Source organism: Panicum virgatum, chromosome 9N, assembly GCF_016808335.1.
Source record: "Panicum virgatum strain AP13 chromosome 9N, P.virgatum_v5, whole genome shotgun sequence".
Lineage (NCBI taxonomy): Eukaryota > Viridiplantae > Streptophyta > Magnoliopsida > Poales > Poaceae > Panicum > Panicum virgatum.
The window spans coordinates 23,815,857-23,829,213 of NC_053153.1; the positions used below are offsets into that span (position 1 = coordinate 23,815,857).

The following is a 13,357-nucleotide window of genomic DNA, read 5'->3' on the forward strand; positions in this document are numbered from 1 at the left end:
CGAAAAAGGTAGACATGTGCCCATCCACTACCTGGCTTTGGGCTATGAATACGATTCAAAATGTTAGTGATCCCTGTGCAAGCATTCGGAAGGTCTATAACAAAATCACAGTAGCAACGCGTGTGGCGTCCACGGCTAATGTGTCCCCGGGATTCCATTTATGCCCCAACACTCTAAATGCATCTTCGACGATGCACCCGTGACCATCACCCCGACGGAGATACCTGCTAATAACATCAACTATCTTCTTCTCGCATACTTCCTTATTGCCTCTAACATCAAGACCTTCCTCGGGGACGCCAAAAATATCACGCACCAGTTGTATGGATAACTGCATCGGGGGCTTACCTTCGACGGTAATGGCATTCCGTTCTTGATCAAACTTAGACATAAGCCACACACCAAATCTGGTGTTGTCATCTGACAAGTTTGCGAACATAAGAAATCCGCCGAAACCTATAGACTTGATAATAGCTCTGGCATTATTGTCCAGCCCATCGACGACTGAACGGACAAACTTGAACTTTTGGTTACCACTCATCTGACAATGACAATGGCTGTTGCCCGGGACGTCGTACTCTGGAGATGACCATGGTACCATTCTAGCACGCGAAGAAAGCGGACGAAGCCAGCTCCATGACTACACAATCGCAAACTGTTAGTATAACTAAGTAACATTGAAGATGAACATGTTGATGGATGGTGTGGTACCTGCGTCGATCCCGCCATCGTGTTGTAACAGCGAGTTCTGTGTGTCCGGCCCTTTCAAAAAATGGTTCAACATGCATACTCTGATAGACAGTGGAGTTACATGATCTTGCTGTAGTAGTGGACGCATAGTGCGTCTGGTCAGCACTACGGCCACGGTTCTTTTTTATTTTTATATTTTTCAAAAACATTTTTTACAGAAATATATTTTCGATTTCACAATTTTTCGATTTCACAATTTACAGTTTTATACCCCTGCTGCTCGGCAGGGGGGCGGCAGGGATTTATATGTAAATAAAAATAATTTTTATTTGCGCGGAAGCCCTTGGCGGGAGCCTGCCACCCCCTGCCGGGCGGCAGGGGGCGGCAAGCTCCCCCACACTGTATAAAAGACTTATCTCCCGCTCCCCCCTCATTTGCTTCCCACGACATCCAGAGAGGGGGAGGGAGAGAGGAGGGGTGAGGGAGAGAGTTGTAACGGCGAAGCCCTGCCGGATTTTAGATCCGAACCGCAGGTAATAAATATTTCCCAACTTTCTCAATCTAAATTTTTTGTATGTTTAATTCTATAATTAGTGTATGCAGCAGTAATGATATTTTAGCGATTTAGGTAATGTTTTTAATATAATTTAGGTAGAATTAAGATTAGTTTTTAGAAAAACCAATTAGGTTTACCAACCAATTTTGTGGTATTGATTAGTTGTTTAATACGAGAAAAAATTTCGAAAAATAGTCAAAAATTGTAGAAAATGCTAGAAAAGTATACGAAACATTCAGATAAATTGTAGAAAATGTAGAAAAATTTAGAAAATGTTAGAAAAATATATTTATAAAAATGTATTGTACAAAAATTGTAGGAAATGCTAGAAAATGCTAGAAAAGGTTATGAAAATTTCAGATAAATTGTAGAAAATGCAGAAAAATTGTAGAAAATGTTAGAAAAATATATTTATAAAAATTAATTATACAAAAATTGTAGGAAATGCATGAAAATGCTAGAAAAATTATATGAAAATTTCAGATAAATTGTAGAAAATGCAGAAAACTTATATTTTTTGTGTGTTAGGTATGGCCGAAGATACGCCAGCTCTACTTGACGAAGTCATAGACTCGTCGCACCGGTCCTTCCTTTCAGTGGTTCAGCGCGTGAAACTTAACGTGCTGCATCCACTTCCACCAGCGGAGTTTATTCCTGTTGACCCACGATGGGTGCCCAAGTGATATGTCGTCGGATTATGTTTCTAAGAATACGTTTGTTTCGTATACGTTTCGTACATAATGTAGTTACCTTTGATCGTTCTATTTTTCAGGTTGAGTGAGGCTGGTCTTCTTACTATAGATCTTCTTGCTGAGAGTGGTTCAGTAAAGCTGGACAGGTACCTAATGACGGCTCTGGTTGATAGATGGAGGCCTGAGACACACACATTCCACCTCCCTTGTGGGGAGATGACACCGACCCTACAGGACGTTGCGATGCTGCTGGGTCTTCCTATCAGTGGGGATACCGTAGGGCCTCGCGTTGTCCCGCCTACGTGGTTGGACGATCTAGAAGAGCGTTTTGCAAATATTGACATCGCGATTGATGTAGAAGAGCACCCAAAAGCAACAGGGCCTGCCAAGTCATGGATCCTGCAGTTCCAGGTACATACCTTGTTTTGTTACGATTAATGTTAGAGTTATGCTTTTGACTAGTGCAGTTATGGTTTTATTTTATAATTGATCTCGTACTCATAAATATTCATCTTTTCTATGCAGCCCGACAATTTGGCACATGATGCTGATGAGGATAGCGTCACTCGATCCTTTGAGGCATACCTGTTGTGGTTGTTTGGATACATAATGTTCAACAACTCACACGAGGCCTATGTGGATAGGGTACTTGTTCCTTACGCACAGGAGATCGCAGAGGCAGCTGTGGAGGAAATGCCTCAATACAGTTGGGGTTCAGCGGTACTTGCAGCCACGTACCGTGACCTCTGCAAGGCATCGGTGCAAAATAAGCACAATGCAATTCTTACAGGTTGTCCGATTCTGCTACAGCTTTGGTCGTACGAGAGGATATCAATTGGTCGCCCGATTGTCGACCACTCACCGTATGAGCTGGATATGTACGGTGACACCGAGGACGATAGGCCCACCATGGGGACTCTCTGGTACGCTCGTCAGGTACGGAAATGACTGCTACTCGTACTATTCTGTTGGCAATTCTGTTGCTTTGTTTGACCCTCTTTGTATTTCTTATTGGTACATATTATTATTAATTTTGTGCAGAAGAGTTGGGCCCACGTACAATCTCGTCGGGCCTATCCTGAATTTGTGGCTGAGTTTGATCGGTTGACACCTGAAGACGTCGTGTGGGAGCCCTACTCCGAGTTGGCTATAAACACTCGTGCACCGATCGGGATATCTTCGGTTTGCTTTCAGGACCAGGCCTTTTGGATGACAACTACAGCGTTGGTGTACGACGTTTACATTGAGGCTCACTGCCCAGACAGAGTCAGGAGACAGTTCGGTCAAAGTCAGTTGTATCCTGTGCCGTCAGCATTGGATCGGGTCGAACGCCATGACCACAGGTAACAATTCATATGTCATTTCAGTGGCTATGCATTGTATAGTTAACTAATCATATTTGACTAAATTGTTTTCAATATTTAGTTTGTCGAGGACTGGTCAAACCTTCTCCAACATGTGGGTGACAAGGGTGCAGCCTTGGGTCGATGGCTGGGACCAGGCAGAGGAGAACATGGTGCTTGCGATCCCTGCACACACGGAGGCTTTGTATAGGGCGTACCTGAGCTGGTACCAGCCTCAGACTCGTTGCCGCTTGATATATGCTGACATGCAACCACAGCCGCATGTTGCGACACCACAGGATGGCTACGCATGACATAGGGATGAGGCATTAGCTGGGGCGGTGAGTCAAAGTTATCATCGCTTTTCAAATACTTTGGATTACAGTGTTAATGTCTTTCTTTTTCTTGCTTGCGGTTTGAAATGGTTTGAAATGTGCAGGTTGATGGACGTAGATGCCAGGACGAATTTGATGAGGATTCGAGTGGGATCTATGATGGATAGGAATGAGAAAGAGTCGGTCTGGACCCGAGTTTCACAAAGAGCCCATTCCATGCTTGAAGCCTTTGGTAGCCGGACATCGTACGAGGACTCGTACGGTTCGTCTCAAGCCTCGACCTCGTTTCCTTGTGGTCCCACACAGCAGCAGCCTTCCCAAGCACCTTATTGGTCTCAGCAGCATTATCCAGGTACGTGAGGATACTTACTGACTTCCTACTTTGAAGCTAACAATTAATTCTCAGTCCATACAGGTGATGCACACCCACCTTATCAACCTCACGGAGGGACTCGGTTTAGTACCATGGCACCAGCTGCAGGGATGTCATTTCAACCAACACAGGCACCACCACGACCTTTCGGTAAACATATAGTCCATATCTTAATTTCAATTAATTGTGGTATGAAGTCTAATTCCTTTTGTATTTACATATAGGATCACAACAGTTATATGATGCGGGACCTTCTTCGTATTACCCTACGGCTACAGCAGAAGGAACGCAAGGTAAATACATAATCCGTAGCCCGAATTTATCATGTTCTTCTTATTTTTATGAATATTTTAAATAATTTGAACGGTTTACAGGATCGCACCACCAGCTTCCTGATATGGGTCCTTCTTTGTATCCACCACCAACAGGTACGTATGATGAATATGTACCCAAATATATGACTTATAAGACGATGATTAAGATATCTTAATTGCTACTGTATAGGACCCACACAGGATACCTTTGAGGCGAACTTCGAAGATTGGAGTCGGTTATTTTCTACACCTAACCAGCAGGCCGATCCTACCTTCCAGACACCTGTGGCCACCGGACGTCCAGGTAGAGACGTAGGGCCTCCAGAGCGACACACCTACTATACAGACCACGTCCACGCTCAGAGTAAAAGAGGTCGACATGGCCGGGGTGATTAGGAGGTGCTTCTAGCTGTTTCTGTATTTTTGTTATGGACATGTCATCATGTTATACTTATTTCGTTCTCATGCATCACCTATTTCGTTCTCATTTGCGTATGTGTATGAATTGCTAACTTATACTTTTCATATTCATGTACTTTACTAATGGTTTTTTTTGTATCCAAAATATCTAAAACCACATCTAATGGCCCACTGCTGCAATTTTGCGGGGAGGGGGAGCCTGCCGCCCCCTGCCGGGCGGCAGGCCCCCTCCGCCCAGTGGAGGGGCGGCAGGCTCCCGCCAAAGGCCTCCGCGCAAATAAAAATTATTTTTATTTACATATAAGCCCCTGCCGCCCCCTGCCGGGCAGTAGGGGTATAAAACTGTAAATTGTGAAATCGAAAATATATTTCTGTAAAAAGTATTTTTAAAAAATATAAAAATAAAAAAGACGCCTACGGCCACTATCTCGCGCAAAGCTGCTCCCGTGCACCCCTACTTGTTATAGACCACCTAGGCCTGTTATCGAGTGACGGGAAAAGTGTTGAAGTAACCCGCGTCTAAACTAATTAGTATGTCCTGTAACTAAATCCACGCGTCACTCAACATGACCGTGCGCACCTGCCCCTGTGTCCACGGAAGGATTTCCCATACGATTTTACCTGTCTCTATTTTTTTCTTTAGTACTGCCTGGGTTTCCTTTCTTTTTTCTGTAGTGGCTACATGCATGTACCTTATTAGTGCAGAGGCTGGAACCTTATTTCATATTAAAGTAAATGGAAGCTTCTTTTTCATAATAACATTATCCTTGGATTGTTGATGAAGCTATTGAATTGCTAGTTATAATCTGACTATAATGCCATGCCTAATTGATTGAGGGGACATTTTGTTTCATAGCACTGAGAGTTCACCAACGAAAAGAAATTTGATTCTATAAAATACCACCTAAAAGTTTATTCTGTTTCTGAGTGATAATAAACATGTTGATTCATTTTACTGACAAGTCTAACCTCTAAATGTAAACAAAATTGGTCTAGTGGATCAAGTATCAACTCGAAATCAACGTAACGGAACTACGATAAGATTGATGCGGTTAATTAGCACATCCAGTCTAGATAGAACTAATAATCAATTATCGAACACGGTAAAATCAAACTAACGTGTAGTTACTCTCATTCACCGATCGATCTGGCAACCAACCAGACAACACGGGGGGACTTTTTCTCCTACGGTTGAAAGCGAACAAATTAAAGAGGTACCATTATATATTAGATAGGGCGAATGGGCGATGATCATGCATGCAATGGAGATCTTGTTAGCCGGTTCACTTCACCAGGTGAAGTTAACTTCATGAGATTCCCATCCATTAACCAGCATTGTGCATGCAACAGCAGTGGTTGAGAAAATGTGAATCCCTTTTTTGACACTTGGAGACGACTTTCGACAGGACACACGTACGGATAGCTTCCGAATGTCTTGACGCTGATGTGGATCGAGCTAGCGCATTTATTTAAAAAGAAGGTAGCTAGCAGTATGCAATGCATGGGAGTGGGACGACGACGGAATGGAGCAATCAAGAGTTTATTGCTCGACTGCTCGTGTTGTATAAACTGGACTTATTTCGATGGCGACATGCATCCATCGATTTTGAAGCGCCGGCCTTGTCAGGCGGGTGCAGGATACGTTACGTAGTACGTACAAGAACTAAACATAACTACTATAGTATAGGGAATTAACCTTGCAATTGACTCCAGGTCGAAAAAATAGCTATTTCTATTTATCGCACGCGCGATTTTTCTCCGAGCCATCGCAGAAGCGCGCGACGCCCGCCTCTAGCCCTGTTCATCTTCTACTTCGAGGCAGGAAAGGGGGCATGACAGCCAGTGAGCTAGGGGAGGGGGAGGGAAGGGGTGGTACCGTGGTAGGTGGGCGAAGCGGCCGCCGGCGAGGTCGCCGGTGGCCAGGGTGGTGGAGGGCGGCGGCGGCCTTATGATCCCGGGTTGCTGGGGTGGGGTGATCTATGTCCGCCGGCCATAGAGGAGGGGGTCGCGGGCGGCGGTAGCCAGGCGGTGGCGGCGGTTTGGCTGGCGGATGGCGCGGCGGCGTGAGAGCGCTGCCGGCCGGCCGGGGCCGGACAACCGGTGGGCGAGGAGAAAGCGGCGGCGAGCTCAGTTAGGGGGGACGGCAGCTGAGGCGCCGAGGGCAATGCCGGAGCGCGAGAGGCGGGGGAGACGGGGGAGCAAGGGTGGGGCAGAGCACGGCCTGCCCTTCTGCGATGGGATGGATTCCCATCTCAGGTGCGATGCATAGATGCCTCCGAAAAAATGGAACGAGGACCGAGGCTTGCTCGATCGGCTGCTAGCTAGACGGCACCAATTCTGAAACTTGTTGGCTCTTGCTTCATCTTTTTGTGTAGCTGAAGTCCCTGTAATGCAGTGTGGCACTTTATGGGCTAAGTACTTTGTTTTAGTGGGGTCTGATGGCTGTAATCATCCACTTGTGGATGTAAAGGCCCTATATTTTTCTTAATCTAAAAAAAACTCCCCAAGTTCCGAGTGAGAAAAAGAAATCAGTTGAATAATTGAAGAATAAACTAATTAATATAATATGTGTATGCACCATGTGACTTTTTTCTTTCAGATAATGAATGAAGATTCCGGTCTTTCAACCTCAAGATGAATCAATCCACGATCACGTTTGTTGTAAAACACACGCGTATCTAATCCTGAAACTAGTTGGTCATCCATGAGAAGCAAAAAAAAAAAAATGCAGTGTAGACTCCTCCAACATTTAGCACGCCTAAATCAACAACTCTTTTGGTAGTCACTGCTCTACAATTGGGTCCAAAATCGGAACTGGGAGGTACGTTATCCTAAATAGAATTCGTAGAATTTTTTAATTGCCATTTATCAAATACAACATCATTTCGTTTTGTGAGCTAATTAAATTACCCAATAAAAAGCTGCTGACCTGTCAATAAAGTTTTGATCATGTTTTTGTTCCCTCTGCTTGGACCACTTTATTAAATATGTCATCCACATTCAGAGGTGGAGCAATACAAAATATAATATGTATAGTCAGGGGCGGGGCAAGAGGAAAATAGAGGGGTGGGACACTTCATATTACTTGTATGAAATTGAAGCAAATATAATAAAAATTTAGAAATTATAAATAACTATGGAAATTTTGTGTGTGCAGCCACCCATAGTCTGCAACATACCTCCGCCCTGTATAGTGTGCTATAGAAACTCATTACAACGAGAATTGAAAAATAGATGTCTGATAGCTCCAAGTTTTGCTTCAAGTACAGTTTCCCTTTGGCCTGCGGACGTCTATTGAACTAAAGACATCTCAACCTCGATCTAGAGCAAAATAAAGCTTCCTGAGCTTAGCTTCCATTTGACGCAAGGGCAGCGAGGTAAGACAAGCCCCGAGCCCCAACGGCACGCAGCCAAACCGTACTTTTTACATTTTAACCCTTTTCATGAAAAAAAATCATATCTAGACCTCTGAAGAAGTGATTTGTGTTTATAGATGGCCAAATGGACCGGCACGGCACGACCCGACCCTAACCTATTAGGCATGGCACGGCACGACTCAGACAAGACACGACACGACACGACTCGACACGATCAGTTAGTCATGTCGTGCCGTCTCGGCACTGCGTGCCTGGCCGCCGACCCATGCACGACATGACTAAAGATTAGTCGTGTCATGCCGGCCCATTGGCACGGCTTACCCATAGGGTTTCGTGATGGAGGGCCGAGCCGGAGATGGAGAGGACGCAGGAGCACAAGACTATAAGAGGAAGAGTCGTGTCGTGCCGGGGAGGCCAGCGGTGGCGGAGGACTGCCGACCGGATAGGGAGAAGACAAGTTGCTCTAGATCTGGAAGAAGAGAGAGGACGAGGAGGGGAGGTGCGCGAGGGGGGAGGAAATAAGATGGCCGGGGTTGCAAGCCATTAGTGGCGGCGGCCGGCGGCGGTGGAGGAGGCGGCAGCGGTGGAGAGGAGGAGGCGAGGCAATGCAGCAGAGGAGGAGGCAGCGTCGAGACTCGAGAGGAGGCACGGAGTCAGAAGCGGGGGGCTAGGGTTTGCCCCGGGGTAAGCGGCGCGGACGGGTAATATACCCAGGGGAGCCCAACGGCTAGCGGGCCACCGCTACAACGGCTAGTGGACCAAATTAGTCGCGTTGCATAGGGTCAAGCCCATTAGTCGTGTTGGGTCCGGGTCAGCACTGTGGGTCGGAGTCCAGGCCCAGCCACGACGACCCTATGCATCGTGTCAGATCGGCAATGACCCTATTGGTCGTGGGCTGGGCTAGGTTAGAGTAGATTTTTTTCGTGTTGTGCCTAGTACGACCCATTTGTGTTTTTGGATCCACGGGATTGGCACCATGTCCATAGCGCCAAGGTTACACGTCTCGATACCATAAGTTATGACTCCACGGTGGGGAGTCGGGTATTACGTGGCGCTATGACGTGGTGCTAATGTAGCTAATCTCGGCATCTAGAATTTTGGCACCGAGCTCGGCGCCACAGATCGGCGCCATACAAGCTGCGCTTGCCCCCTCTCGCTCACTCCCTCGCCGCTTGTCTCGCTCGCTCGCCCTCGCATTGCCGCCTCGGCCTGCTCCACTCGCTAGGCGCCGCACCCCCACCCCCGCGCCATGCCTCCGCTTGCCACTCCCCAGCACAGTTTTTTTTGCCGACCGGAACTGGTCTGGAAACCGCGGTTACCGGTGTAACCGGCCCGGACCGGTTCCGTTACCGGCCGGTTTGAAACCGGCCCAATTCAAAACTTCAAATTTGAATTCCAAAAAATGAAAAAATTCCTAAAAATACTTCAAGTTGCGACGAATCTAATGGTGTCAAATTTTTTCAAATATTCATTCATTTAGTATACTTTGCGGGCATGTGAAGTAAAACCAAAAAAGAAAAAGAAAAAAAATGGGCCGGCCCATTAAGGCCCACTTTGGCCCGAATGCGCCGGCAACCCTATGAAGACCCCAGAACTCACACCGCACCCCAGAACCCTACCCGCCCCCCACGCTGCGACCCCTCCGCCGCCCCCACGCCGCGACCGGCGTTCACAGCCGGCCAGCCGCCCGGAATACTAGGAATGGGAGACAACATCGGCGTGGACGGGCCAAACTTGGCAACACTACAAGGCTGAGCTTCTTAGAGTGCGAGGTATCACTGTGATGTCCACTGCCGAATACCAAATCGGGTCCCAAATGGGGGCCTTCCCATTCGTACGTTGAACTTTTATTGATGTGTATCAGTGTATGCATGATTATGACTATGGTATTTGTATGCACGCTTATGACTACGGTATTTGTATACACGCTTATTACTATTATATTTGTATGCATGATTATAAATTGTTGCTTTGGTGTGGTATTTTACATTAATATGTGCATAGCTCATGCTAAAATTTTCATTTATTTCACACTGGGGAACCATTTTAAAACCATCGGTTTTTTTGTTCAAATCCCCGTTTACCACTCAAACAGGAGCGGTTTGCTAGCCTAACCGGGCGGCTAACCAGTACAAACCGGTTGAACTGTCGTTTTTGGTTTGGAATTTGAATTTGGTCGTTTTTTTCGATTACCGGTCAAACCGGTCCGGTTTACCGAAACCGGCTGGCGGCGGTTTGGTCTGCCCGGTCGGTAAAAAAACCCTGCACCCCAGCCGTGCGCGCCGGCGGCCGGCCCCCTCCTTGGCCCAACCCCTCTCCTAGCCCAGGACGCGGTGCGCGTGCCCCGCTGGCGGCCTGCCCCGGTGCAGCTAGGCCACGACACACCTGCCCCGCCTGCGTCGTGTCCCGACACAGCGGCGCCCCCGGGACATGCTCCCTGCCAACAAGGTTTAATTCTTGTATTCAAAATAATTTAGGTAATTTATTTACTTAATTTTAGAAGTTTAGTTAGGTTATGCAGTTATCAAATTCATTTAGATTGTTGGGTTAGTACAATGCTACACGTCATCAGTCTCATAGGTTGTCTCATGCAGTTCCACGTAGACTTTTTGATTATGTGGTGGAGAGAGAACAAAACTGTTGTTTTGTGAAACAACCGCCTCATAAGCTAACATTAAGAACTATGAGACCGCTTCCCCATCATTGTACGAGTTGTTGTTGTAATGGTACTTATAATATTCCTTTCTTGATTACACAAATTGGGGGACCATATGGTACTACTATGAGACAACTAAAAAGATAATCCATTGTAGATGTTGTTTGTTAAATCGTCTTAAGATGACATGTCATTGCATGAGACCGCCAATTAGACGACTCCAATATACTTGCCCTTAGCAGGTGTAGTTAATAAATTAGTTACCAACACTACTGCAGAAATGGTTTTCAGGGGCGGATAAAACAGCATTTGTAGGGGCGGGCGCGGCACCCGTAGCTATCTCTCGCAGCTAGAAATCATGCTTTCCAGGGGCAGGTAAACGGCCTGCCCCTGTAAAAACATTTCCAGGGGCGGGTCAAGGGGCCAACCACCCCTAGAATTTTCAGGGGCGGGTCATGCCACGAGCCGCCTCCTTAGTAAATGTAGTGCTTGTAAGCCCTGTTTTGTATGAAAAATAAAAGAAATAAATAAGAAGTTATTTATGTTTGTAAGATTTAGCATGATGTCCAAGTAGAGGATAACGATTTTGCTAACATATTGAGGATGGCTACGAATTCAGCGTATCTGCTATTCGCAAAATCAGCGGAGTCCAATACAAGCATAAATCCACGCTTTGGCTGTATCATAAATGCAATCCAATAATTTCTGCAAAAATATCATATATGAATTCTTAGTCAGTTATTCGAAGGAAGTGCATATTATACCAAATGATTGAGACTACACTTACTGAAAGTTGTATGGTGCCCATATAACATCCCTGTCCTGCCACCGTTGCATCTGAAGCGATATGTAGGTACCAACTATCCTAATGATTTTTTTGTGGGCCTCATTTCGCACATCAAGTATTTCCTTGCGCATTTTACAATTCTTAAAATCATTGTGGTCGTCGTTCCACAACATTGGCCCATAATGGCGCTTCTCACAAATAGCTATCGGGTCAAGGAACGCGATCTTCTTATTTATCATATCCGCTTGTCGTTGTAGCATCCTGTAGAATGAAAAAACACAACTAATTAGATATGTATGCATATATAAGTATATACCATTGCATATAAGATATTAATTTGGATGCGACACTTACATGCACCAGAGCCTGACCATTTCTATGCTTAGTTCTTGGAGGCGGAACATTTCTTGGATGTCTTGAAAATCGAACATGATATCAGTGACACCTTCAGTTTGTGATCCGAAAATATCGGGAGGGTACTGAGCCCAAATGGTTCTGAGGCCAATCTACATGCCCTCGTGTACCAACTATGCATCCTATTCATAAAACCTGGAACCCCTTCCATCAAAGAGTGGGGTAGAAAATCTTTACCATACTCAAATTTTATCGGGCAATCCGGTAAATCTGCTATGTCATCGACCCCAATTTTCTGACGGAACTCGTGGTCAGTGCGGGGCACAGAAACGCCCGGTCGTCTGGTGGCACTAGAATCTGAAACATGCTTTGACTTGTCCTTTGCCTTATCCTTTGACCTCTACTTGGTGTTTGCTGCGTGCCATTTATTTACAATATCTGAGTCCCTCTGGTATGACCGTATCACTCGTGGTACATACAACTGCCCAAGTCATTGTTGTGGTGGTGGCTGAGCCAGTGCCATGTGCGCTCGTGGTGGTGATGATACTTTAGCTGGTGGCGGTGAAACTTGAGCTGCTGGTGGCGAAGCTTGAGCTGTTGGTGGTGGTGAAGCTGGAGCTAGTTGTGGCGATGCTAGAGCTGGTGGTGGCGATGCTGGAGCTTGTGGTGATGCTAGAGCCGGTGGTGGAGATGCTGGAGCTCATGGCAATGCTGGAGCTCGTGGTGACGGGGCTGGTAGAGTCTGGTGTGCCAGCCCTTCTGGTGAAACAAGCAGTATGATATCTCGTTTGTGCCACAGAATGGTGATGCCAATGCATTGTCCAAGCATGGTCCTCCCATCTGAAGTAGGGATGTCTATCTCATTGTCCTCATAGCTTGTTTTCAGGAGCTCCTGCACTCGCACGAATGCATATAGGGGCGGGATTGGTTTTCCATCAAATAAACCCGCAACAGGATCCACGTGGGCCTTGGCAACTTCTTTCGTCTTTCCAGCTCTGCCTATTGGATAGAGCAGCATGCATGGAGTAGTACTTGTTATACAATCTACCGAATATGGTTGTGATGTGGTTGAGGCAACACTGCTTTGAGCACAGGTCATATTCGCTTGGGCTAATACCGGAGGGGGCATCGTCACCATCTGGTCGGACTGCTGCTGCCCCAATTGCAATGATTCATCCATATTTTCCCAGACTGCTGCTCTGCTATTTGTGCTAAGATTTCCTTAAACTTTGATTCCACTGCTTTCTCGGCCGCTTGTAGCATCTCTTCCTTGTAGCGGTCATGCCTCTTGTAGATAGACCGGTCCTCCTAGAATTCTTCCCTAAAGGTCAACTTTGAGGACACACCTCTGACGCGGCCTTCATGCTCTTTGGTCCCAAGGGATGTACTAAGCACATCCTTGTCCCTTTTGACTTTGAACTTTCCTTGATTCTGAAGCTCCGTAAGTTCGTACATTTTTT

General features: G+C 46.3%; 1 protein-coding gene across 1 annotated transcript; it reads left to right on the forward strand.

Annotated features, from left to right (window-relative positions):
* Window positions 1–2,103: 2,103 nt before the first annotated feature.
* Window positions 2,104–12,677, forward strand: LOC120688870 (serine/threonine-protein phosphatase 7 long form homolog). Its single transcript, XM_039971226.1, has 6 exons — window positions 2,104–2,349; window positions 2,464–2,874; window positions 2,980–3,281; window positions 3,364–3,507; window positions 3,721–3,799; window positions 12,450–12,677. The coding sequence occupies exons 1-6, from the start codon at window positions 2,155–2,157 to the stop codon at window positions 12,675–12,677; spliced, it is 1,359 nt and encodes a 452-aa protein (XP_039827160.1). The 5' UTR covers window positions 2,104–2,154.
* Window positions 12,678–13,357: the final 680 nt, after the last annotated feature.